The sequence below is a fragment of the Mus musculus genome, chromosome 19, assembly GCF_000001635.26.
Source record: "Mus musculus strain C57BL/6J chromosome 19, GRCm38.p6 C57BL/6J".
Taxonomy (NCBI): Eukaryota; Metazoa; Chordata; class Mammalia; order Rodentia; family Muridae; genus Mus; species Mus musculus.
The window spans coordinates 43,954,572-43,980,763 of NC_000085.6; the positions used below are offsets into that span (position 1 = coordinate 43,954,572).

Consider the following 26,192-nt stretch of genomic DNA (forward strand, 5'->3'; position numbering starts at 1 on the left):
ATGCAGAAGGGGCTAGACCATAGGGTGGCTTTGCTTAGCAGTGGCTCACTCAAGGCTAGTTACTCCAGGACACCAACACGGAGTTATTTGGATGTCAGAGGCTCATGACCTAACTTTCTTGCATTAGGCCCCACCCCCTACGGTTTCCATTGCCCCAATGCCACCGTGACCCTGGGGACAGAGCTTCCAAGAACCTGCAGGGGAATACATTCGACTGTATACAAACCCATGCTTTCTTTCAGGATGCACGAGCCTGGGTATTCAATTTAATCTCACTGCTTTGGACTTACTCAGGATAGGCCCTTTGGTTGGGGTGGAGCCCCAACACTCTTAGTGTTTCTGCCTCAGGGTGGCAAGCAGAGGAGATCTAGAGAAGAGATGAAAGTCTCCAAGAAAATGGCAAAGTCCCAAGGAGCTGCTGGCAACTGCTCTGAACTTGCATGTCTTTACCACACCACCCCTCCAAGGCAGAGGCCACCTTCCCAGCTGTGACCGCCTGTCTGGCCAGTTCTTTGGCAGCAGCTATGACCATCAGCCAACCATGTTCTGCCCAGCCCTCTGTGGGCTCCCCAACCCTACCTCAGAATTCCGGGGTCACAGTAATTATGACAATGTATTGGCAGTATTCATGGGTCTTCCCTGCTACACGGCGGCACTGAGACCATGGGCCATGCTTCCTTCCTCTTTGTATTCTTTGCATTCTAGTGACCAGAGACGCAATAAAGATCCCTAGCACAAAAGAAGGGAAGTCTATAGCCCTGCCAGCAAGCACTCTGAGTCCCCATTTTGTAGACATCAGTTTGTCAAACGACTTAGTACATGACATTCACGCAATCTAGAAATATGTGGCCCACGAGACAGGTGCAGGCATCACATGTCACTGGACTGAGCTGTGCCCTCTCAAAGCTGCGTCACTAGAAGATGGGACCCAGGGAGTTCAACCTGGGAAACTGCAAAGAAAGCATTAACCTTTGAGCCTGAGGAGAGACAGCTCTTAGTGGGGGAAAGGATACAGCTTTGATTCTTTTCCTTCTGGTCACAGAAACTCACCAAAGATCCCACATCCTCACAGATGCTGGTGTTTGTGAGGCTCTGTCCTGAGGCGTGAGAGGGAATCTGCTCATCTGCAGGAAAAAGGCTGGGGCCCTTAGTGGAACAGCTGAGGAAACTCAGACTGATCCCTAACTGGCAGCACCGGGGACAGAGGACTTGGGACAGCAGCCTGATGATGCTCTAGGCACGAGACGGAAGAGGACACAGCGAATTCAGAAACATCTAATTTGCTCAAGGACGCCTTCAGAACCAGTGGTTTCAGCTGGGACTCTTGAGAGGTCCCGAACACTGTCCCACAGGACATGTTCCTAGTACATGCCAGGCTACCGGTGTGTGTGTGTGTGTGTGTGTGTGTGTGTGTGTGTGTGTGTGTGTGCCGTGTCTCCTACATACCCAGAAAACATTTCGAAAGGTGTAAATTGTTGGCAGTGGTCGCCCGTGAGGGATGGGAAACTGAGCCCTGCGGGTCACATTCCCTCCTTACTAGAACCACTGGGAATTCTGGATCCCTCAGCAGTCATTTTGACAGCCTCTTGCAGCACCACATGGTCACCAGCTCCATGCCAGACTCTGGAGACAGACAGACAACCAGCAGGAACCTGTCTCAGCCTGCAGTGACCCCAACCAGACTCCCAGAAAGAAGGTGTCCTGAACCCTGCTGCAGGCATGCAAGTGGCACCAGTTTCTAGAAGATTCGGACTCCTTTAATGCTGGCCTAAGGAAGGCTGGATCCCGGGGCAGACAGAGACACTGGGAGGTGTTCTGTATGTGTCTGTGTCTAAATCTGTCCCAGATAATAAAAGAGAAGCGTGATCAAGGGGTTTGAGAGCAGGGATGGCCTCGCTGTGTGTGGTCCTGGGTGCTGGCTTCATGCAGGACCCCTATGCCGTTTCGTTGCTGGGTCTTTCTTTCTGGATGTCCGGGGCTGCTTTGCCCTGCCTCCCTGCCCTCGGCCGGGAGCTCTCTGCACAGGGTACACCTGAGATGAGCTTCGCTTGAGTTGGAAGTCAACCTGCAAAGGCAAGGCAGAAGCTAAGCTTCTGTTCGGAGTTTCCCACGTTGCCCCAGGTTCTAATGGCACTGCAGACTTGGCTATTGTTTCCCAGAAGAGTGGCACAGAGTTAATCACTGGTGACAAGAAGTGTGTGGCAGCTGGAGGGACTAAATATATGGTGTTGTGTTTTGGTTTTTTTTTTTAACTTTTTAAAAACGCAGTTATTGTATTATATAAGCACACTGTCTTCATGCACATCAGGAAAGACATCAGATCCCATTACAGATGGTTGTGAGCCACCATGTGGTTGCTGGGAATTAAACTCATGACCTCAAAAGAGCAGCCATTGCTCTTAACCACTGAGCCATCTCTCCAGTCCCATGTATGTTTTTAAATAAATGTATTAGCATAAAATTCTATTTACATCTCCAATCGCACTTCCACTTATACCCTGCTTAGGGCAAGAGTGCTGACTGAAAGGGTAAAGGGGACTTAATCTTTTCCCCTCCTGCTGGCTCTGTGAGTCACCACACATGCCAATGAGCATCTCAACCTTCTGCCACACGGCATGGTGACAGAGACTGTCTGGTTCGATTTTTTTTCTTTTCTGAGGCAGGGTCTCACTACATAGCCCTGGCTACTTTGAGGTTACTTTGTAGATCAGGCTGGCCTTGGACTCACAGAGATCCACCTGCCTCGGTGTCCAGAGTTTTAGGATTAAAGATTGTGCCACCACGTCCCCCTAGATTTCAGGAGCATCCGTGTGATTTTCCAAGGGCTGTGCACAATTGTCCTCTAGTCATGGAAGGCAAGTGGAAAGATGTTGTGAATTGGGCGTGGGACACTGGGTGTGGAGCCATCATAAACAGCAAACGAGGAGGGAGTGACACCAAGTCCTAAGTACACTCCCCTGGGCCTTCCCTGGCAACCCTTCCCTGGAACCACAGAAGCTCTGGAGTTGAAAACACACCACTGAGTTTCCTGCCTCTTCCAGAAAAAATCCAGAGCCAGATTTTCTGCTAGTTCTGTAAAGGGGAGGGGAGTCAGAGCCAACTGTAGGGGATCACTTTCCACTTCCCAGTCAGTAACACCTAAGCCTAGGAAAGGAACCAAAGAGAGGAGACGAGCAAGAAGAGGGGCAAAGGGCAGAGGAGAGAGAAGGGCCTCAACCTCGGGAGGGAGGTGGGGACAGCAGAGAACGCTGGAAGACATTTTAATCCTCTTAACTGTAACAACAACAACAACATCAAAGGCCCTTTAGTGAACATCTTTTTTTCTTCCCTCAAGCAAGTAGCTAACTGCTCTAAAATTAAATAGAAGGGAAGTAGATGGTTGGTACTGCAATCAATAAACAGACTGGTAGCTGTTACTGTCTCCTGGAATACTACATCCAAATGACAGATTGTGCCTCTGGGTGGCACAATGAGTGGTTATGCTGGTTTATTTAAAGGACATGTGTGTGTGTGTGTGTGGGGGGTGTGGTGGTGGTGGTGGTGAGCTACTTCAAAATAGGCATAACTGAGTAAGCTGTGGGGCCGTCTGCATTTGGCAGCGAGCGGACTTGCCTACAGTACACTAGTTATGTATGTGGTGGCTGCTGGGCACTTAATTTTAGGGTGGGAAGAAAGAGGATTGGCTGGCTGGGAAATAGGGTTCTGCGTAATGGAGGGCTCGGTCATACAAGTGTGAAGACCTGAGTCTGAAAACCCGAAAACCCTTAAAGCAACGCACCACAGGGTGTTTCTGGAATCCCAGTGACCCTCCGTGGAGACTGGAGGCAGAGGTGGAGAATCCCTGGCAGTGCCCAGGCCAGCTGGCCTAGAGCACACACAGGGTGCAGAAGCAGACAGCAAGGTGACACTGCCTCAAACTAGGTGACAGCCAAAGGCTGACACCTGAAAATGCCCTTGGACCTCCATCATGGCCCATGCCCCATTCTCCCACAACGCACGTTCACACATCCCACACATCTCAAAACACACACACACACACACACACACACACACACACAGAGACACAGAGACACAGAGAGACAGACAGACAGAAACAGACATAGAGAGAGAGGTAGGAGTGAGTGGGGTATCAATGATCTCTAAGCTTCCAAGAAAATTTTTATTTATTTATTTATTTTGGTTTTTCGAGACACGGTTTCTCTGTATAGCCCTGGCTGTCCAGGAACTCAGAAATCCACCTGCCTCTGCCTCCTGAGTGCTGGGATTAAAGGTGTGCGCCACCACGCCTGACTCCCAAGAAATTTTTAAAAGACCCAAAGCTCTCTGTGCCGTTGGCCTTACAGGGTTCTGTGTACCGGCCAAGAGCACGGTGAGCGTCCCTGCCACACATTAGGTGGTGAGTCCCACTCCCACCATCCACTCATTTGTGATACCTACAGGTGGTTGTGAAGGTTAAAATGAGTAATTCTGGAAAGCTCTCCTGCAATATCCGATGCCCAGCAGCTACTCAAAGTGTGCTGATTTCTGCACGTCAAAAGACACCCTGTTTGAGCTCCTGTGGGGCTGATATCCATGCTCCGTTACACTCTGAGGTTTAACCTAGTATGATCTAAAGTGGAAAGTTCTGGGCTGTAAATCAATGGCTCTCTGCTCCTTATCCGATCTATAAAGAAGAGTTGTGGAGAGTTGAGGACTGAGGTGGCTGGTCCTTGGTGCCAGCCATGGAAAGTGAGCCTGAGACAACAGGGCACAGTGGGTGTGCAGAGCGCCACCTAGTGGTGGTTCCTGTCTATGGCTTTGAATAACACAACCAGTGCTGTCTGGGGACTCTGCAGGGCTTACTAACTGGCCTGTGACACACCTCTATGGACCTGTGCTTTGTCTTTGCAATCCTTTAGGAGGAAGTGTGTACTGGCAGGTTTTGTGTGTCAACTTGACACACATTAGAGTCATCAGAGAGGAAGGAGCCTCAGTTGAGGAAATGCCTCCATGAGATCCAGCTGTAAGGCATTTTCTCCATTAGTGATCAAGGGGGTGGACCTAGCCCATGGCACGTGGTGCCAACCCTGGGCTGGTGGTCCTGGGTTCTGTAAGAAAGCAGGCGGAGCAGGCCAGTAAGCAGCACCCCCTTCATGGCCTCTGCATCTGCTCCTGCCTCCAGGATCCTGCCCTGTTGTGTTCTTGTCCTGACTTCCTTCAGTTTTGAACCTATTTCTCCCCAACTTTCTTTTAGGTCATGGTGTTTCATCACAGCAATAGAAACCCTGACTAAAGACGAAGTGTTAGCACCAATTTACAGAGGGAAGAAGCAGGATTAGAGAGACATATAGTGTCACAGAGATGGACATGTCAAGAGGGAACAACCCAGCAATGGGCCATTTAAGATGAAGCTCGACAGTCAGATTAAGGCTTACCACTGTTGGTCCCGCAGGTCCCACCGTCACAGTCACTGTTTTGGGGTCGTACCCTGGTGCCTTGGCAGTGACAGAGTAAGTACCCGGGAGCAGCAGCCGGAAATAATCCCCATGTTCACCTAAACACCAGAAGGACGGAACTCAGTCAGCTGACTAACATCAGACGGAACTCGGTCAGCTGACTTCAAGCACACTTCAGACAGAACCTGTCCACAAAAGTCTGAGCTGACCACAAGCCCAGTGTTTGCTCGCAGTGTGACAGCTCAGGAGGAGTCACTCCTGGGAAGGCTTCACTGTGCTGTGCCTCACACTACAGTCCGCTCTAGATCCCGAGTCTAGCACAGACTCACGCCCCGTAAAAAGTCTCTAGGAAAGAGAAAAGGTGGAGGGAGGTATCTGTTAATATTTTGCCTGATAAGGAAACAGTGAGCCCTCTGACATTCGAAAAGCCACTTTTCTTCTAAGAAAAGAATGTTTGAAGAAATAAAGGTGAGTGCCCTAGTCTCAAGTTGTATTGAGGCAGATTTTGTCCGAGAGAAGCAGAAATTACTCTGATATACAGCTTTCAATGGAAGAAAATGAACTGTTGTATAGAAGGAGAGTACTCAGGAGCTGAATCAAGACCCTGGGAAAGCTACCTGCCTGAGCAGCGTACAATCTATACTAACAACCCCCGGCATCCGGGTTGGACACCCACCATCCAAGGGTATTATACGGGAAGAGTCAGACCACATGATCACTAACTGTCTGGCTTGAAAATCTTACTTTTCTCAACCCACCCCCATCTTCCCTCTTTTGAGACAACAGGGTCTTGTGTGACCCAAGCTAGTGTCAAAGTCATTATGCAGGCTGGCCCCTCAAGTTCACGATCTTCCTACCTCAGCCTTCTGAGAGTTGGGATTACAGGGTGGGCTACCATGCCAGCCAGAGAGTATTTTAATATATATTTAAGACAGGGTCTTTTATAGCCCCAAACTAGTTATTTTGCCTGAAGATGGCCTCAAATGTACCACTATTGGTATTGGTTAACCTCCCCAGTTTGGGGGCTTATACTGATTACAAGTCTAATTTCTCTGGTGCTGAGACTGAGCCCAGGGCTCCCTAGGCACACCAGGCAAGCCCACTCTCACATTTCCAGCCCTTGCTGATTATAATTTCTTCCACCACCTTCAGAACAAAGCTAAAGAGAAAATAAAACATGAAAAGAAGCCTATTATTTTAGGGCAGGGTTGTAGAATTTTGGCCAATGAGCCTTCATTCCTCAAGAATCAATTGTGAGGGTGTCTGGAGAGATGGCTCAGCAATTAAGAGCACTTGGCTGCCCTTGCAGAGGACCTGGGTTTGGTTTCCAGTGCCCACATGGTGGTTCACAACTGTAACTCCAGTTCTAGGGGTTCAGATGCCCCCTTCTGGCCTCCTTGGGTACTGCATGGACACAGTACAATTACATACATGTAGATGAGCTACCCATACACACAGACCAAAATATAAATAAAATCTTTAAAAATAGGTAAGTAAAAGCTGAGCGTGTTGGACCCATCAGGAGAATCAGGAGTTCAAGGGCAGCCTCAGTCAGACCCTGCCTCAGAAAACAAACGAAACAACAAAAGGCAGTCTGGTTGGCCACGAAACTGAGGCTCTGAGCAGGATTCTTGGAATTCACACTCACTGTGGCACAAGTGTGCCCATCAGATCCATGCCCCAAATAAATACGTTAATGAAAAGGTAACGAATACTAGAAATAAATAGGATTTATTTGTTTATTTCTAAGGAATAATAAGGAATGATACTAGCAACCAGGCGTGACAGTGCATACCTTTAATACCAACACTTCACTTCTGAGACTAAGGCTAGGATCTCTGTGAGGTCCAGGCCAGCCAGGAATACATGAAACAAAACAAAGAATGACAGAAGTCGAGAATGCTAGTCGTGAGGACATTTCTCCCCCCCTGATATTACTAAATGTGTGAAATTTCTCTCTCACCTTCCTTCCTTTCTTTTTCTTTTTCTTTTTCTTTCTTACTTTTTTTTGGTGACAGGATCTCATGTGTTCCCATCTGGTCTCAACCTTACCATGTAGCCACTTGCCAGTCTTAGGAGTTTCAAGTTATGACCTTGAGGCTCCTGAATGCTAGGGTGATAGGTGTGAGCCACCACCCCTAGCTGAGTCAGTGCTAGGATTGAGCTCAGAGCTTCCTGCACGTTAGGCAAGTGCTTACCAAGCTACACCCCCAGCCCTGTAATTTACTTTAAAATACTTTAACAATGCAGGGTGTAATTATGTACATATTGGAGAGTTTAGGTTATATCCAGAAACTGTTATTGTCTTAATTGGGGGCTCTTGATCAGGGGCAATTAGCAATCGCGTGACAAAAGCTCCATTTCTCGATGCTTTCTGAAAGAGGGCTTTGGCGGTCTCCACCTGTAACCAACACCAGGTGCTTCACTAAGCAGCACAGCCTACGTCACTAGTGTCTAATCCTCATAATGGATCCTGAAAAAACGGAACCTAACTGTGGTATTCATTCTTAGTGGCTCTGACATTTCAGAGACCCTCCCCACCCTTGCTTAAATGAGGAAGAACCAAGACCAGCAGCCAGTGTTCTCAGAGATGGTGCTGAAGTTTGATCCCTCCACAGTCCTGTATGCAGCCTCGGGGCTGGAAGATTCCCCATTCTGCCAGACTGAGGTAACAGAGTTCTTTTGGAACTCTGCCTTTTCCTTAAACAAGCCTGTCTCTGAAGGGCTCTGGGACCACCTCTAAGGACACGAAGAAGAGATTTCTTCCAGCCTGGACAGGCAGCATGAGTTGTTAGATGCCTGCTTGGTAGCGAACAAGGTTGTTTTGGGAGGCGTGTAGCCACTGGCATCCACGAAAAATCAACACAAAGAAACTCCTAAGACTGGCAGGTGGTCAATTCGGCTGGGGCAGTCAGGAAGGAGACTGGCCAGGCTGGGACAGTCAGCAAGGAGACAGGCCAGGCACGCCTGTGAGGCTGACTAGCCAGGCATGTCTGTGAGGTGTCATGACCGTGTTAGCTGAGGTGAGAACGCCTACACATTGTTGGGTGACCACTCCCAGCTGGGAATCCGGTCTATGTAAGTGGAGAAAATGCTCTGGGTCATAGCTCTGTCTCCTGACTATGATGTGAGTTCGCTAGAAGCTTCAAGCTCCTGCCACCCTGACCCCCAACTATGGACTAGACCCTGGAGCTAGAAGCCACATCTGGCCGTTTTTCCCCTAAGTTGCTTCTTTTCAGAGTACTTTATCATAGCAACAGCAGAGGAAACCCAGCCAGTGCCCTTCTGGCATGTTCTAGGTAGCTCCAAGATTACCTACCCTCCACTGCTTGCCTTGCCTCAGATCCAGCCTATAGGAGGAATCTATTAGCTTTGCCTGAATGGACCCGTGAGAAATGCCTGAGCGGAGGGGAGAATAAACACGAGAGTCATAGTCCTTCTTGGCTGTTCCACTCCATTGTTATGAATGGTGTCTAGCCCAGAAGTCCTCCCAACCAGGCTGCCTCCACAGCCATCAGGGGCTCTGACCAGGGGCTCCATTCGCTTCAAGGCTACTCGCTCCCTGCTCTCAGAGCCTGCTCCCTCTAGCAGGTGAAGAATCTCCTTATCCGAATCTTAGCTGCTTGATGCAGCGCGTCTTTTCTGCTCCCATACCCGGCACGCACCCTCCTCTCAGTGTCCTCGATGGCTGGTCTTTCTGGCTTACCAACTGGTCCCCTCCTACCTGAAGTGACGTCGTGGTTGATGCCGGTGACGGAAATGACAGCCCCCGTGAGGTTGTTAGAGTTCTCATCCAACACCATTCCCTTGATGCCCTGGTGGACCTGCGGGAAACAGTGGCCACCGAGAGTCAGAATCACACAGTGGTTGGACAGTGGGAAAGGCTCTGGCCTTTCTCTTTTCTCATGGTTCCTCTCAGTCCATGTTCATTAACACCATGACAACACCCTGTAAACTAGCTCTTCACTGCTCCTCCAATCCCATAATCCCTCCTTAGTAGGCGGAGTGATCCTGTCACTCAGTCACAGTACACTGCCTTCTCAAAGCTCCTGTGTGGGTGGGCTTGTGAGGCCACAGTCCCCACTAGTAGCCCAGTCTCAAGTGTATGTGTGTTGAGTATTTTGCCTTCACGTGTGTCTTTGTACCCTGTGCCTACATGTTGCTGGAAGAGCCCAGCAGAGGGTCACAGAGCTCTCGGGACTAATGTCACCAATGTTTGTGAGCCACCATGAGGATGCTGGAAACAAACTTAGGTTTGCTGAGACAAGCCAGTACTCTCAATCAACCGCCAAGCCATCTCTCCAGCTCCTGCTGGTCTAACCTTGAATTTTGTTACAATTAAGGAAATTTAAGGGGGGGGGGTGCTGGTGAGATGGTTTAGTGGGTAAGAGCACTGACTGCTCTTCCAAAGATCCTGAGTTCAAATCCCAGCAACCACATGGTGGCTCACAACCATCTGTAATGAGATCTGATGCCCTCTTCTGGAATGTCTGAAGACAGCTACAGTGTACTTACATATAGTAATAAATAAAATCTTAAAAAGAAAAGAAAAGAAAGGAAAGGAAAGGAAAGGAAACGAAACGAAACGAAACGAAACGAAATGAAACGAAAAGAAACTTAGAAACTTTAGCGGTTAAGAGCACTGACTGCTCTGCCAGAGGTCCTGAATTCAATTCCCAGCAACAACATGGTGGCTCACAACCATCTGTAAGGGATCCGATGCCCTCTTCTGGTGTGTCTGAAGACAGAGACAGTATATTCACATTAAATAAATAAATAAATAAGTAAATAAATAAAATCTTTAAAGAAAGAGAGAGAGAGAGAGAGAAACCTTAGATTGTGATCTACTGAGATGGCTCAGTGGTTAAAGGCATTTGCTGCTAAGCCTGACTGAGTTTGAACTTGGTACCCAAAATGCTGGAAGAAGAGAACAGACTACCTTCCACAACTTGCTTTCTGATTTCCACACAAACATCATGGCATGAATACACAAGAGAGAGAGAGAGAGAGAGAGAGAGAGAGAGAAAATTTGAAGTAAATTGTGGTAAAATGTTCACTCTGTGAATTGTACAGCCCAGTTTATCACGCACATTTGTAATATGTGCCTAGCACAACAACTCACTTTTAGAACTCTCTTCATCTGACACTGAAACTGCTCTCCTTAAGATGAAAGTCTCCATCCCTCTCATTCTCTACCCCACCTCCTGCTCTTCCAGCCCCAGACACCATTCTGCATTCTGTCTGTGCGACTGTATAAACTCTATCTAAACAGAGGCACGGCTTACTGCCATACGACTGGCTTATTGCTTATTGCATAATCCAGATCCAGTCGTGCTAAGGTGTGTGTCAGCGCTTACCTGGTTTTGAAGGCCCTTTCTCTCTCTCTCTCTCTGCCTGTCTTCACTTCTTTGAGATTTAACCATGCTGAATAATATAACAATTTTATTCTAATTGTGGTTGCTTTTGTGGGTCTGGAAACACAATTTTGGGTCCCTCGTGTGCTAAGCAAGAGCTTTACCACTGAGCTAAACTTCAGCCCCATTTTTAATTTTCCGGAAGCTCTGTCACACTGCTTGGCTTAGAAGCAACATCACTTTCTGCTCACAGTGCCTAAAAGAGTCCAGTTTCTCCCCCTCCTCCAAGCCTTGTCATGTGTTTCTCACAGCAGCCGTTGCGGTGCACTTGAGGCGGCAGCTGGCTGTGGTTGCTGCTGCCGGGCACCTTTCAGATGTGGACTTGGCTTGTTTTAGTTGGACCTATTCTGGAGGGCCCACCCCTGTTCTAGATAACCTGGCTTGTCTGAGCCCCTCCGATCCTCAGGCTCCTCAGACCCCATTTGAGAGTGGCTTTCTCCGGGAGACTTTCTTCACAGCACTTCTCTTTTTAATGAGGCACAGAATTTACTTCCGTATTTTGCTTACTGTCTGCCCCGGTTAGAACATCAGTTCCATAGAGACAGGGATATAGGCTTGTTTACCCAGAGTCCCCAGCTTACAGTAAAGTTTTGGACAGACAGCTATGCTCTAGGACATTGAAGGAAAACCAACCGCAGGAGTAGAGGGCTGGTTGAGTGGAGTCAGCTCTGGGGACAGCCTGAGCCTGTGGCAACCCCAGCTGCCATTGGAAGACCTCTCTTGCAACCAGAAGAGTCAAACGGAAGGATCTTACCTGTTCCAAGAACTGGATTAAGGCTTCCCGGTTACCCAGCCACTCCCTCTGCAGCTCCTCTTGCCGGGGAAACTTGTCGCAACTCAGCTCGAGCGTGATCTCAAAGCAGTTAGTGTGGAGATAATTGAAGTCTTGCATTCCTAGGGAAAGAGACAGCGGCAGATCTTTGTGTCGAGGGACCCACCATTGCCACCTTTCTCGTTAGTCACAGTTTCTCCACCACATCTTTATCAGCTTCTCTCCTACCTCTTGACATCTGCTAACTTACTCTCCACAGAGCTGTTCCTGAGTCTCAGGCTGAAGGTTAGCCTGGTCTACATAGCAAGTTCCAGGTCTGCCTAGGCTACATAGCGAGGCTCTGTCTTAAAATAAACACAGAGACCAGCAACCATAACTAAACAACTGGTTTCCTCCCAGGTACTAAAGCCCCTAGAAGGTGAGCCATGCAGCTTAACACAGATCACTGGGCCTTAACTCAGGGTTTAACTCAGGAGGCACAGGGCACAGGGCAAGGGCCCCAAGTTTCTGTGTTGGACAACTTCCCAGGTTACTGTGGTCAGAGACCTCATTGCTGAGACAACCACTAGAATTGACCTAATTAACTATTGTTAATCTTGGGATTGTGTTGATTTGGTTTAGGGTGGAGATTCTCTGAGGAGGCACGGGCCATGCTTTCTGAGAGGATAGGGAGGGTGGGGAGGGAGAGAGGGAGGGAGGGAGGGAGGGAGGGAGAGAGAGAGAGAGAGAGAGAGAGAGAGAGAGAGAGAGAGAGAGAGAGAATGATTTGAAAAAGTATAGTGGCACATGCCTTTAATCCAAGCACTCGGGAGGCAGAGGCAGGCGGATTTCTGAGTTTAAGGCCAGCCTGGTCTACAAAGTGAGTTTCAGGACAGCCAGGGCTATACAGAGAAACCCTGTCTCGGGGGAAAAAAAGAAAAAAGAAAAAAAAAGAAAAAGCAATTATCTGGGGCTGGAGAGACAGCTCAGCGGTTAAGAGCACTGACTGCTCTGCCAGAGGTCCTGAGTTCAAATCCCAGCAACCACATGGTGGCTCACAACCATCTGTAATGGGATCCCATGCCTTCTTCTAGTGTGTGTCTGAGGACAGCTGCAGTGTACTCATATAAATAAAAAATAAAGACATCTTGAAAGAAAGAAAGAAAGAAAGAAAGAAAGAAAGAAAGAAAGAAAGAAAAGAAAAGGAAAGGAAAGGAAAGGAAAGGAAAGGAAAGGAAAAGAAAAGAAAAGAAAAGAAAAGAAAAGAAAAGAAAAGAAAAGAAAAGGAAAGAAAAGAAAAGAAAAGAGAAGAGAAGAAAAGAGAAGAAAAGAAAAGAAAAGAAAAAGCGTCTCTGATGCTTCCAATCTGGGGGGTGAGGAGGTTGGCTTCCTAGCACAAAGTTAAAGAAAGAAGAATCTACCAGAATCTTCTTGTGTATTCAAGTAGGTTTGGTGCACAAGCCTAACTTCTTAGTACAAATGACTCCCCGGCTTCTCTCCTCTCCACTCTCCCCAGGACCAAACATCAACTCAGCCCTCATCAATACAGGTGGCTCAGATGGAGAGTGTGAAAAAGGACAGACAGGAACAGCTCCTGAAAGAGCCGGGTTCCCTGCTCTAGCCCCTTCCCGATGCTTACAGCAAGAGGTTCACAGCAGACGTGTGTCCTGAGCCTATCCCAGGCAAGACCCAGTGTGTGTGTGTGTGTGTGTGTGTGTGTGTGTGTGTGTGTGGTGGTGGTGGTGGTGGTGGTGGTGGTGGTGGTGTGTGTGTGGTTGGTAGTCAGGGTGCCCACCCCTCTGCTCACCTGCAGTTGCTTGAAGCCCACCTCTGTGCTGCTTTAGAAGACAGCATTTAGAAGCCAGATGTATCTAACTGCTTTACTTAAAGTATCAAAACTGAGGCCAGTGCGCTGTCAGGCTTAGTTAGAGACAGGGAAACCAGAACACAGAGAGGCCATGCAATTAGCCTGAAGCCACAAAGCTAGTACCCCAGTAAAATGAATCCCAAGCCAACTTAATCTCAGAGACCACACCCTTCACTGGGCCTCATTATTTTTCTCCTATGCTCCAGCAGATTAGGGCATAAAACGCTAGTTTTATAAAACCACATACTATGCCCTCCCTGGTCTTTCGGGATCATGAACAGGATATTAAAAAGACAGCGTGGAAGCTCTCTATTTCTCTAATCCCCACCCCAAGTGCAAAATTGTACAGTATTCCCCATCGTGCCCCTGAGAAGCAGACTCCCCCTCAGCCGGGCCATCCCCAGGACTGCTCACCCTTGCTGAGAGAATACCAGGACGCCCCGTTGGTGATGCCGTCTGGAAAGTAGTCCCCACAGTTCCAACCTTGGTGCATCCATCCATGGGCGTAGGAGTAGACCTTGGCCAGCTAGAGGAAAAGCAGAAAACGCCTGAGAGCAGTCCTGACCCCCAGCAGGGGCTCAGGGGCCCAACCAGGGGAAACATAAGAGGCTACAATGGCACACACAGCACATTCTATGCTTCAATGCAAGGGAGTGTCAGAGACGGAGGAGGAGGAGGAGGAGGGGGAGGAGGAGGAGGAGGAGGAGGAGGAGGAGGAGGAGGAGAGGTGATCTCGTCGTTGGTGGTGTAGGTGGTGGTGGTGGTAATGGGGTGTGTGTACACGAGCGCTCATCCATGTCAGTGAGCATGAGTCAGACTACACGGGGAGGTTCTGGATCATTCTTGAACTCTGCCTCCCTCCCTCCCTCCTCCCTCCCTCCCTCCCTCTCTCCCTTGGCTATTTTGAGACAGGGTCTCAGTCTGTAGTCCAGGCTAGTTTTGAACTCAATCCTCCTGCCTCAGCTTTCCAGATGCTAAAGTTGTTCCTGGGAGCCCTGTATTCTGGTGTTTCCACTTTCTCGGGATAAATCTGTCATGGAGGGATGACAGCAGACTGTCACTCTTTCAGTTGGGCCATTTCCTAGCTGAGTTTAATAAACGAAATCAAAGATTGCATAAAGTCCAAAACGTGTGTGTTCTGACAGACGGAAGGTGTTGGGAAGAGAGGCACAGGCTTAGACTCTATAACTATAACCCCTATTACTTTTTAATAATTTTTAAAGTTTTGTGTTTTTGTTTGTTTGTTTTGAGACATCTTGCCCTGGCTATCCAGAACTCACTCTGCAGACTGGGCTGGCCTTGAACTCACAGAGAACCACCTGCCTCTGCCTCCCAAGTGCTGAGATTAAAAGCGAGCATCACCACCACCTGGCTCTATATTCATCTTTTTAAATAGGATTTCTATGTGTGTTTCTGTGTGTCTGTTGTGTGGATATGTATACGTGGGTGCAGCTGTCAGATCCCCCGGAGCTGTCATTGTAGATAGTTTTGCACTGACAAACATGAGTGCTGGGGACAGAACTGGAGTCCTCAGCAAGAGCAGCAAGAACTCTTAGCTGCTGAGCCATCTCTCCAGCCCCTGCTCCACTGTTTGGTATTATTATCTAGATCTTAATTTGCCTAGTCTATTTCTCATTAAAATAGACATGCCATCATAAAACTGCAAATTAGATTCAAAATTCACATTTCCCTGCTCTGACTCACGGACAGCGTATCCTCATGTGTCACCAGCTTTAGAATTCTCGTCCTCGCAGCAATTATAATATGATTTGATGTAATCATTCCTGGCTTTATGGCTCATCACCAGAAATAAAATGTAACTTGCTAGACAGCCCCTCCCAAGCAGACCCGGCTTTCTGTAACTGTCTGCGGACTTGTTGCTATGGGGTCCTGTGTCTCTGACATGAATTTCATCTCTGAGCCATGCCCCCCACCCCCCGCTGGGGAGAGCCATTCTACCTACCGTCTGGAAGAGCTCGTCATCAGGTGTCGGGGAATTGGAGGTGCGATGGGGACCTCGAAACCTATGCTCAAGTGACTTGTCATATGGGTAATTGGCCACCACAGCCCCGCCGTGCATATTGGCTGAGAGAACGAAGTTCAAGGAGCGAATCCACTGGATCACCGCCCGGGTCTCTGGTTCCACCTGTGAAGAGACAATGAAGAGAGGGTGGCAGCCAAGGTGTGGCTGAGCAGAATCCTGTCAGGAAGGGGCCTGTGGGGCCAGGGTATGCCAATAAAACAGCCTCCCAGACATGACTCTGACTCATGACTGGACCAACTCTGACCTCTGTAATGATGATTTCAAAATTAAGTATATGGAACCCCCTTCCAAAGTGAAATATGTGGATTACAATGTACAGAACAGATGTGAGATGCTTCCGTACCATCCTGCAATGGTGGGCACTCCCAGCGGGTCTACCCACACCTGTGGATGCTGTAACGCCAAGGGCTCTCACGAGTGGAACTGTAGACTTTAAAGTTTGGGGTCAGGTCAAGGTAGGCATATGGATTGTAATTAATGTAATGCTCTAGGGTACAGCATTGAAGGCGGGGTTCATGTGGGGACATGAAGTATGCAGGAACTCTTTCTATTTCAATTTTGGTGAGAAGGAGGGGGAGGACAGAGGGGGGGGAGTCATAGGGGAAGGAGAGAGGGAGGGAGGAGACACACACACACACACAGAGAGAGAGACAGACAAGTTTCCCAGATTACCCATTGTAGTGTGGCTAGGCTTCTAAGACAGCTCTGCACAAACTTAGGGTTCTAATAAAATGAACCTCTTGCTGGACGTGGCAGTTCTCTCCCTCACTCGTCTCCTGCATGATTTTAATGAGGCGCAGCTCATGTCTACGGTCCATAGATTAGAAGCACTAATTTCTACTGACTATTACAGCCAGTGAATGGCAGTTTTGTTTTGTTTTGTTTTTTAAAGATTTGTTTATTTATTTTATGTGTATGCACTGTCACTGTCTTCAGACACCAGAAGAGGGCATCAGATCCCATACAGATGGTTGTGAGCCACCATGTGGTTGCTGGGAATTGAACTCAGGACCTTTGGAAGATCAATCAGTGCTCTTAACCGCTGAGCCATCTCTCCAGCCCCTTTTAAAGATTTATTTATTTATCATATGTAAGTATGCTGTAGCTGTCTTCAGACACTCCAGAAGAGGGCGTCAGATCTTGTTACAGATGGTTGTGAGCCACCATGTGGTTGCTGGGATTTGAGTGGCAGTTTTGTAAAGGAAACTTTGAACCCCCTGGACTTGAGCACAAATAATCCAGTTTCCAGGGCTTTCCACCTCCCACGGGGTCCTGTTTGGTGATCTCACTGTGGTCCATGAGCTAATTAATGGCTCTTCCTGGACCAAGGGTCAGTTCTAAAGGTCCTGTCTTTCCATCCCAAAGGGGGCTTTCTGAAGACAGTTGGGGCTCACACAACCAGAATAGACACATCGGGTGTGAATGGGCTGGTTCTGAGAAATGTCTGGCAATTCTGTTGTAGTGCAGAGTCGGAGGGCGAACTTACACAAACTGAGCAGGCTGCATGAGGAGAAAATCAGTGCTGCACACGGAATGTATGTTGGCGAAACTGTCATCTCATGGCACGTGGCTGTAGGACCATGAGCTCAGGCCCTCTGAAACAAGCCCTTTTCTCCACATCCCAAAAGGCCAGCTTCTGCTCACCATTCCTTTCCCTGACGGAGTTTTCATCGTCATTTCTTTCCTCTTCCGGGTTAGGCAGAGGATTGAGTGGGAGGCTCAGTATTGTGCTTTACACAGGGAAACAAGTTTAACACTCAAACCATGGAGCTGGAGAGACGACTCAGCAGTCAAGAGCACACACAGGACCCAAGTTTGGTTCTCAGCCCCCCGTGTCAGGTGACTCAAAACCACCGTAACTCCAGCTCCAGGGGATCTGACGCCCTCTTCTGAACTGAGAGCACCCGCAACTAATGTCTACACACCCCACACAGACACACTAAGCGCCACCTTCCCCCCATAAAAAAACACAAATAGAATGAATCTTTTAAAAATTCAGAGCATGGCTCATGACTGTAATCTCAGCACGCTGGAGTAAGAGTTCAAGACCACCCCCGGCAAGTGAGTTTGAGGCCGGCCTAGGCGCCATGACACCTTGTGCCTCACGAAATGAAAAACAAGTCAGGACATTATTCTGGCTAGATACACCGAGTAGGCCCATGATCTTGGTTTTGTTTTGTTATTAGCTTACTTAACTGAGCTCAAAGGTCAGCGATAACCAGACATCCAACATGCCAACATGATTTTTACGTCATTTTCTAAAAAAGATTTTGTTTTATCTGTATTTGTGTGTGGGTATGTGCTGTCTGCATGGGGATGTGTTCACAAAGAGGCGGGGCATCAGATATTCCAGGAACTGGAGTTACTGGCAATTGTGAGCTGTCCAGTGTGGGGTCTCTATAAGAATGGTAGGCAGTCTATAAAGCACTGAGCCATCTCTTCAGCCCTGTCATTTTCAAGGGGACAATACTGAACCTACCCACATAAGAATGTCCCACAGAAAGGCTTTCCCCTGCTTTGTGTTCCTCGTCCCAGCCTCTACTCTTAGATATCCACGAGGATCTCAAACCATCCCACAGGAGAAAAGCCAGGGCTGCCAGGGGTGTTCTGAAGATGGCGGTAGTTACTCCCTCCCCGCAGCAGGTCCACAGCAGGATGGAATCACTCAGATTACCCAGGGCTTCCCAAATGCTGCCTCCCACAGCACAGGACTCAAGGCAAGCTTTTTTTTAAAACGCAAAGGGTCACATGGAAGAAAAGAGGAGAAGCCAGGACTCAGACACCTGGAACCTCAGTGGGTAGCGAATATTGTTGAATATCCAGCTCATCACTAGTAGGACAAAACATATCTATAAAATACTGGAGCTTTCTGCTAGCAGTCTACCATAGTGGTTCTCAACCTGTGGGTCTCAATACCTTCATGGCTGAACAGCCCTTTCACAATGGTCACCTAAGAGCACCAAAACACACAAATATTTACATTATGATTCCTAACAGCAATACATTAGAGTTATGAAGTAGCAATGAAAATGAGTTTACGGTTGGAGGTCACCACGAGGAACTGTATTAAAGGGCCACAATATTAAGAAGGTTGAGAACCACTGATCTAGTATCAGCAGAAACAATTTTGAAATATGAGTCAGAAGGTCTGTGTGTGTTCATGCACATGAGTGTGTACAAGCTGGCGTGTGCGTATTCACACACACACACCACCACCACCAACAACAACAACAACCTGCTATGAAGATCAGAGGACAACTTGCAGGAGTCAGTTCTCTTCTTCCACCATGTGGATTCTGGGAATCGAACTCAGGTCTTCAGGCTTAGCAGCAAGCACCTTTATCCCCCGGGCCAGCTTGCTGGCCCTGCACCTAGCTTTTTGGCACTGGTCCTAGGGTTCAAGCTCAGGTCCCCGTGCTTATAGAATAAGGACTTTCCCAAGTGAGCCATCTCCCAGTCCATGTCTGGGTTTAAATCTTAGATATATGAGTCTAATTTGACCTGTGAATGTAGTAACTGTCAAACAGGGCTAATGTTGGCTTCTGTTGCTTGCCACATTCACAGCCCAGTACTACAGGTGTGGAAAGAGCTTTGTGAAATCGCCAATTATCTGCTCTCTCCTCCTTTGCCACCATGGCTACCAACTTAATGGTCATTGAGGACTTGCTGCTGGAGTTGAGGGTGGTGGCTCTATGCTGCGGAGACAGAATGCAGAGAAGCCATTACTTCCTCTAGGTAAATTAACAAGGAGTGGTGCGTGCTTAATTCTTGACGGTTCTGTTGATATGAAGAATGCTTAGCAGCTCCAGATAACGATTTATCAGCTTCTGTTACCGTTTTCACTTCCTACCTGACTTTTCCAGTTGTCGGGGAGGGGCAGGTGGTGGTTAGGGCCACCGTTCTTGGAGTTGTAGTAGAAGTAGGTGTTGAGATCCGGGAAGTTGCGGTTCAGGTCCACCCCATTTGCATTGTTCCTACCAACCAGATACCCAGACATGTTTGGGCCCTAGGAGAAACAGAAAAAGGAGAAATGAGTGTTTAAAACAGAGTCCTGTATTTCAAGAGCATGGTGTAACTTTTAAAAAATACTAGTTACACTAGTTACTTTTCTATTTCTGTGATAAAATAGCAGTACCAAAATCAGCTTAAGAAAAAATGGTTCCGAAGTGGGAGGGAGGGAAGGACAGACAAATGGACAGAGGAAAGAGTGAGTTTATAATGGCCCAGAAGGCAGGGCATGGTAACAGATGCAGGAGGCTAGCTGATCACATTTAATACACACAGGAAGCAGTGAGGGAGAACAGAAAATAGAATGAGGCTGTACATGCTCAAGGCACACCCACAGCAATGCACTTCCTCTAGCAAGCTCCTAAAGAAGGCTCCATAGCCTCCCCCACCATCAACGGAGAGACCAAGTGCTCACAGACACAAGCCTACGGGGGAGATTTCTCATCCAAACCAACACACTAGCTTTTCTATGAAATGGTGAGGCATTATTGTCACCTTCCGGCTTCCAGTGTCCCAGTTTGCGGGGGGCGGGGATTCAAAGTTCTGGGGGCTCCCGTGAGAAGCTCTAGCGGGAGCAACCCCTAGATTTGTAAAGAGAGCGGCACAGAATTGCTTGCTTAAAGAAGACAATTCAATGAGTTTTAGCGTGCCCATAGAGCGAGACCAACACCATCACCCTCACAATTATTCTGAAATCACAAAACTGTAATTGTAGAGCCTCTCTGTCCCCCTAAAAATGAAGCCCATTACCATTCGCTTATTTATTTTTATTTTTCATTTATTTACTTGTTTATTTTTTAGTTTTTCAAGACAGAGTTTCTTTCTATAGCCCTGGCTGTCCTGGAACTCACTCTGTAGACCAGGCTGGCCTCGAACTCAGAAATTTGCCTGCCTCTGCCTCCCATGTGCTGGGACTAAAGGCGTGTGCCACCACCGCCTGGTTCACAGTTGCTTATTTTTACCCCGGCGCTGTGACTATATTCTGTCTTCTCTGTGCATGTTATGTGTAAGTGGGATCATACATCATGTGTTCTGCATGTGAGATTCACCCATGTAGCATGTCCCGGTACCTCCCCTTTTCATTTCTGTGTGGTGCGGACTCGCCACCATCCATCCATCCACCAGCTGACAGTGTATGTCAGGTTCTTAGGGCTGCTGTAACTAGTTACAAGCTAAGAGGCTGCATGAATTCTCTCTCACACCTGAAGGGTTAAACTTAAAACCCAGGCATCATGGTCATGCTCTCTGATGACTTTGTGGGTTTTAGTTTCTGGTGGTCCTAGGCAATCCTTGACATTATGTTTTATTTATTATTGGGGGAGGGGGGCATGCATGACCCAGAGCACATGTGGAGGTCAGAGGACAGCTTTGTGGAGTTGGTTACTCTTACCTCCCACCTCATGCTGGCTCCAAGGTTTGAACTCAGGTCCCACTCTTTCAGAGCAAGTGGCTTTACCTGCTGAACCAATTTGCCGGCCCCGTCCTTAGTTTTTAGATGCACAATGTATACTGTGACGTTTTGTTTCCAGCTGTCTTAGGGTTTCATCATTACAAAGAGACATCATGACCAAGGTAACTCTTTGAAAGGCCAACATTTAATTGGGGTTGCCTTACAGTTTCAGAGGTTCAGTCCATTATCAGGGTGGGAAGCATGGCAGCGTGCAGGTAGACATGGCGCTGGAAGAACCGAGAGTTCTACATCTTGATCCGAAGGCAGCCAGGAGGAGACTGGGTTTCACACTGGGTGTAGCTTGAGCATTTAGGACTTCAAAGCCCCGCCTCCACAGTGACATACTTCCTCTAAGAAGGCCACACCTCCTAACAGTACTACTCCCTATGGTCACGCATTCAAACACAAGAATATACTGGGGCCATTCCTATTCAAACCACCACACCAGCTTTCCTGGCCTTCCTAATGTGCCTGTGTCTCTGTGTGTTTTTCTTCTCTTCTCTCTTCTCTCTGTGGCAACCCCCCTAAGTCTCTGGTACTTGAATACTTGGTCCCTAGTTGGTGGCCATTTGGGAAGTTTGTGGAGATGTGGCCTTGAGGGAGAAAGTATGTCACTGGGGGTGGGGTCTGAGGTTTCAAAAGACTCATGCCATTCCCGGAGTGCTGTCTGCCTTCTGCTCTCAGACCAAGATGTGAGCTCGCAGCTACTCCTGCTACTATGACTTTGCTCTATCGCAGCGGGCTCTAAGGCTCTGAAACCATATGCTCCAATGAAGGTTTCCTTCTGCATGTTGCCTTAGTCTTGGTGTTTGGTCACAGAAAAAGTGTTACTAACCACAACTAATATGTCTATCTCGCATCCTGCCTTCTCTCCCTCTCTCTCTCTCTTTCTCTCTCTCCCTACCTCCCTTCCTCCTTCCCTCTTTCCCTCCATCCCTTTCTCCCTTATGAGATAAGGTCTCCCATGACTATGAGCGTTTGATCCTCCTGCCTCTGCTTCCTGAATGTTGGGGTCACAGGTGTGCACCGCTATGCCTGGCTTTGTTCTTATAAGGACATCACTAACACTGGTTTTTGACTATGATTGCCTACAGATTCATGCTTTGGTCGGGGAAGTGTCTTTTTACAGGGGGTAGCTATTACCACAGAAGCTCTTGACTTCAGAGTGCTAAGAATGATGGGACTGTTGACTGCTTAGCCTTTAGTAGGATAATTACGTCACCCTCCGAAGCTCCAGGGACACCGTGGAAGAAGGATGGGGGTGGAATGTAGGAGTGCTGTGGAGTCTCCAGGACACAGCCGGGCTGCTGAATTACTGAGCTCACAGCAGCTGTGGTTATCTGGGTAAGACCTGCACAAGGCTGGGCTCCTCAAAATTCCCTAGACCCCGCCCCTCTGAGAGGATTTACAGGAAGGTAATAGTTGCTAGGGAGGAGGGGCTTACAAGGCCTCACCCCTCCCTAAAGAGTTCTTGGCAGTTAACGGTTAAGGGTGGAGAGGACTTTCTTCAGTGCTGTAGCCACAAGTAAACAGTCCATGCTCCGATAACTGTCCCTTCATCCACGCTCACGTAAGCAACCTTAGTCACACTCACTGGGTCGCATACACACAAGCAAGAGGCACGAAAGTCGAGGGGTGGGTGACTAGATTCGAGAGGACAAGTTAGAGAGGACAATACTTTATATTCACATACAAAACTACATCAAGAAACCCTAATGTATAGTTAACTTATGCTAATAAAACCAAGTTATGAAACATCAGGAGCCTTATCTTCTGAGTACTCCATAACCCCTGGATGCCTTGCTCTTTCTGTTTATGATCCAGACTTTATCTCCTTTTGTTCATGAATCCACTCACGGACTCGTTCACCCATCCAGTCAAAAACCACTCACTCATGCGTTGTCTATCCAAAGTCCTCAGACACTGGGAAAAGAGTGAAATGAGATATTCCTCTAGCCCCATAGGAATTCATGGTACACACGGGAAGCTAGACACATCCAGGAATAAATACAAAATGTATTACAGATGTGTGAGGAGTCCCATTAGGGCAGGGGCTTAGCTCAGTTGTTAATAGTGCTTGCCTAGCATGCACAGAGCCCTCTCTCGGTTCAGTCCCCAGCACTGCAGAAAACCAGCATGCTGGTATATGGTTCAGAAATTCAAGGTCATGCTTTGCCACATAGCAAGTTCAAGACCAGCCTGGGCTACAAGAGATCCTGTTTCCGAGTGAAGTTTATGTTTGTGAGGAGAGGTCATTAGAATTACTTTGTGTGTCACTGGAGAAGGGGATGAGTGTCCCACTACAGTCCTCTGGACTGAGTGGGTGCAGCTCAAATTGTTGGCTATTCCTGGAAGTGATGGAAATCAATCTCATTTCCTATTGGAAGTTCAGAGATGGGCTGCCATCAGACTTTCCCTAAGAATCTTTCTCACTCTCAGAGTTTCCCTTTTCACACGGCATCCCACTCATATTTTCTTCTTAGATTGCACAGGGAACACGACATTTTAAAATGTGCTCTTAAGTTACCTACATAATTTCTGCTCCAGTGCAAGCATTTAGTGGACTTTTATGTTGGGTGTGCCCCTCCATGGCAGGGCTTTCTCTAGGCTTCTCGTTCTTAGCAGTGTAGCTCTTAACTGTCAGTCTTTTTTGTTTGTTTGTTTGTTTGTTTGTTTGTTTGTTTGTTTTTTGAGACAGGGTTTCTCTGTATAGCCCTGGCCGGTGTTTTTTTTTTTAATTCGATATTTTCTTTATTTACATTTCAAATGTTATCCCTTTTCTCAGTTTACCCCCTCCCGGAAACCCCCTATCCCATCCTCCCTTCCCTGCTTCTATGAATGTTGGGCCCCATTTTGGCCCTGGTTTGCTCCTTGAGGACAAACCCTAGCCTGGCTAGAGCATCTGCGGCCTTGTGGAAGAGCCTAAGCCTGGCTCGAGATTTGAGACCTGTCTTGGTCACTTCCGTATCGGGGTGACTCAATAAGACCTGTTTGGCCCTGTCTCTTGCTGAGATATAGCTTTGCCATTGGCCCTGTCAGTTACCCCATACCTTCTGTCACCCTTCTCCACCTCCTATGTCATCTTACCCCACCAAAAATCCCCCTCCCTATGTTCTGAACTTTTTTTTTTTTTTTTTTTTTTTTTTTTTTTTTTGTGGTTTTTCAAGACAGGGTTTCTCTGTAGCCCTGGCTGTCCTGGAACTCACTTTGTAGACCAGGCTGGCCTTGAATTCAGAAGTCCGACTGCCTCTGCTTCCCAAGTGCTGGGATTAAAGGCATGCACCACCACACCCGGCTTGTTCTGAACTTATATAAGCGAGAGGCTGATGCCATAAAGTTGAGTTCCTGCTTCGACAAGACTCACAGCTCAGTGTGTTTCTTTTGAGCTGCCATCCCACTCGGTCCCAGAGAGACCCCTGTGTGACTGGGACCTCTCTTCTCTCGCCTGGACCTGCTGGCAAGGAGCCAGCATATGAAGGTGTTCCTCCACTCACGCACCCACTCCCACCTCCCCACCCTAAATTCCCCTACACTGGGGCATCTATCGAGCCTTCACAGGACCAATGACCTCTCTTCCCATTGATGCGCGACAAGGCCATCCTGCTACATATCCAGCTGGAGCCATGTGTACTCCTTGGTTAGTGGCTTAGTCCCTGGGAACTCTGGGGGGTCTGGTTGGTTGATATTATTGTTCTTCCTATGGGGTTGCAAACCCCTTCAACTCCTTCAGTCCTTTCTCTAACTCTTCCATTGGGGACCCCACACTCAGTCCAATGGTTGGCTGTGAGCATCCATCTCTGTATTTGTCAGGCTCTGGCAGGGCCTCTCAGGAGACAACCATATCAGGCTCCTGTCAGCACACACTTCTTGGTATCCACAATAGTATCTGGGTTTGGTAACTGTATATGGGATGAATCCCCAGGTGAGACAGTCTCTGGATGGCCTTTCCTTCAGTTTCTGCTCCACACTCTACTCTCCATTTAACTGTCAGTCTTAACGGCAACAGGCTTTACCCGTTGATTTTTATACACAGCTGGCCATTAGGCTGGTAAGGAAGGGCTTTCTGGGACAGGGGCTGTGGCTTGGGGTCACAGGGCTGGCTTAAAATGAGTGAGGCAGAGGAAGGAGAAGAAAAAGAAGGCAGATCGGAGAGACAACAGGAAGAGAGAAGGAGAAAGAGGATGAAGAGGAGGGAGGGGAGGAGGGAGAGGATGAAGAGGGGAGAGGAAGAGGAGGAGGAAGAACATCACTTAAACGAGTTCCCAGGTTCCCAGAAACAGAGCAAAGGGTGTAACAGATCCCTACTGCCGCTGCAGCAAATTAACACAAACTTGTCTGTTTAAAACAATGGCAGCTTTTTATCTGGAGTTTGGAGGACTGAGATGGGTGACACAGTGAGGTGCCAGCAAGACTTAGAAAGTCTTTCCCTGACTCCCATGGCTTCTAGGAACCATCCACACTCCTAGGTTCACGATTCTTTCATGCTAGGCACAGTGGGCACCGCTATGAACCCAGCCACCCGGAAGCGTGAGTCAGGAGGGCTCTAAGCTTAAGACCTGCTTCGTGAGTTCTAGACGAGGCAAATTTTCACGCTCCTGTCTTAGAATAACAACAACAAAAAGAAGGCTGGGGAATAGAGGCCAGTGGTGGAGTACTGACTGGTATGTTTAAAGCTCAAAAGCACCCCACACCCCCCAATCATCTAGAATTAATTCTCCACCCTAAAATTTGGGGAAAGTTTGTGCTCTTTGGATACAAGTACAGGAAGGTGGATATATTTCCCCATTTTCAAGGTGTTGTCAAGGAATTTCCACATCTGTTCTCATAACAAGATCTTGAGGTTAGCTGGACTGGTGTAGGAACCAGAGGTTCAAACTGTGCCTACTGACCGCCGCCTGCACAATTACACCCTGCGGAGCTAGCGCAGGTCAGGATTCTCCAGTCTTTTGTTTGTTTGTTTGTTTTTGTTTTTTGTTTTTTCCAGACAGGGTTTCTCTGTGTATCCCTGGCTGTTCTGGAACTCACTCTGTAGACCAGGCTGGCCTCGAACTCAGAAATCCGCCTGCCTCTGCCTCCCGAGTGCTGGGATTACCAGTCTTAACCCTTTGCTTCTGCCCCTTCCTTCCCGCACACCAACTGTTTTACCTTCCCCTCCCCTCCAAACTGATATTTACAATGGAACATAAGACACACTGTAGGCTGGCACTCATTTCATAAGATGGC

At 48.1% G+C, this 26,192-nt stretch overlaps 1 protein-coding gene across 2 annotated transcripts in view; it reads right to left on the reverse strand.

Moving 5' to 3' along the window:
* Positions 1 to 1,735: 1,735 nt before the first annotated feature.
* The window catches only part of Cpn1 (carboxypeptidase N, polypeptide 1), a 30,245-nt gene continuing 5,788 nt past the window's right edge, over positions 1,736 to 26,192 (reverse strand). For both annotated transcript variants that reach the window (XM_011247407.1, NM_030703.2), the window contains exons 3-9: positions 19,362 to 19,517; positions 15,431 to 15,613; positions 13,882 to 13,993; positions 11,604 to 11,743; positions 9,160 to 9,259; positions 5,415 to 5,533; positions 1,736 to 2,065 (exon numbers count right to left, since the gene is read on the reverse strand). In XM_011247407.1, coding sequence (XP_011245709.1) covers positions 1,922 to 2,065; positions 5,415 to 5,533; positions 9,160 to 9,259; positions 11,604 to 11,743; positions 13,882 to 13,993; positions 15,431 to 15,613; positions 19,362 to 19,517 — 954 coding nt within the window. In that variant the 3' untranslated portion in view covers positions 1,736 to 1,921. The remainder of the gene's footprint in view (positions 2,066 to 5,414; positions 5,534 to 9,159; positions 9,260 to 11,603; positions 11,744 to 13,881; positions 13,994 to 15,430; positions 15,614 to 19,361; positions 19,518 to 26,192) is intronic.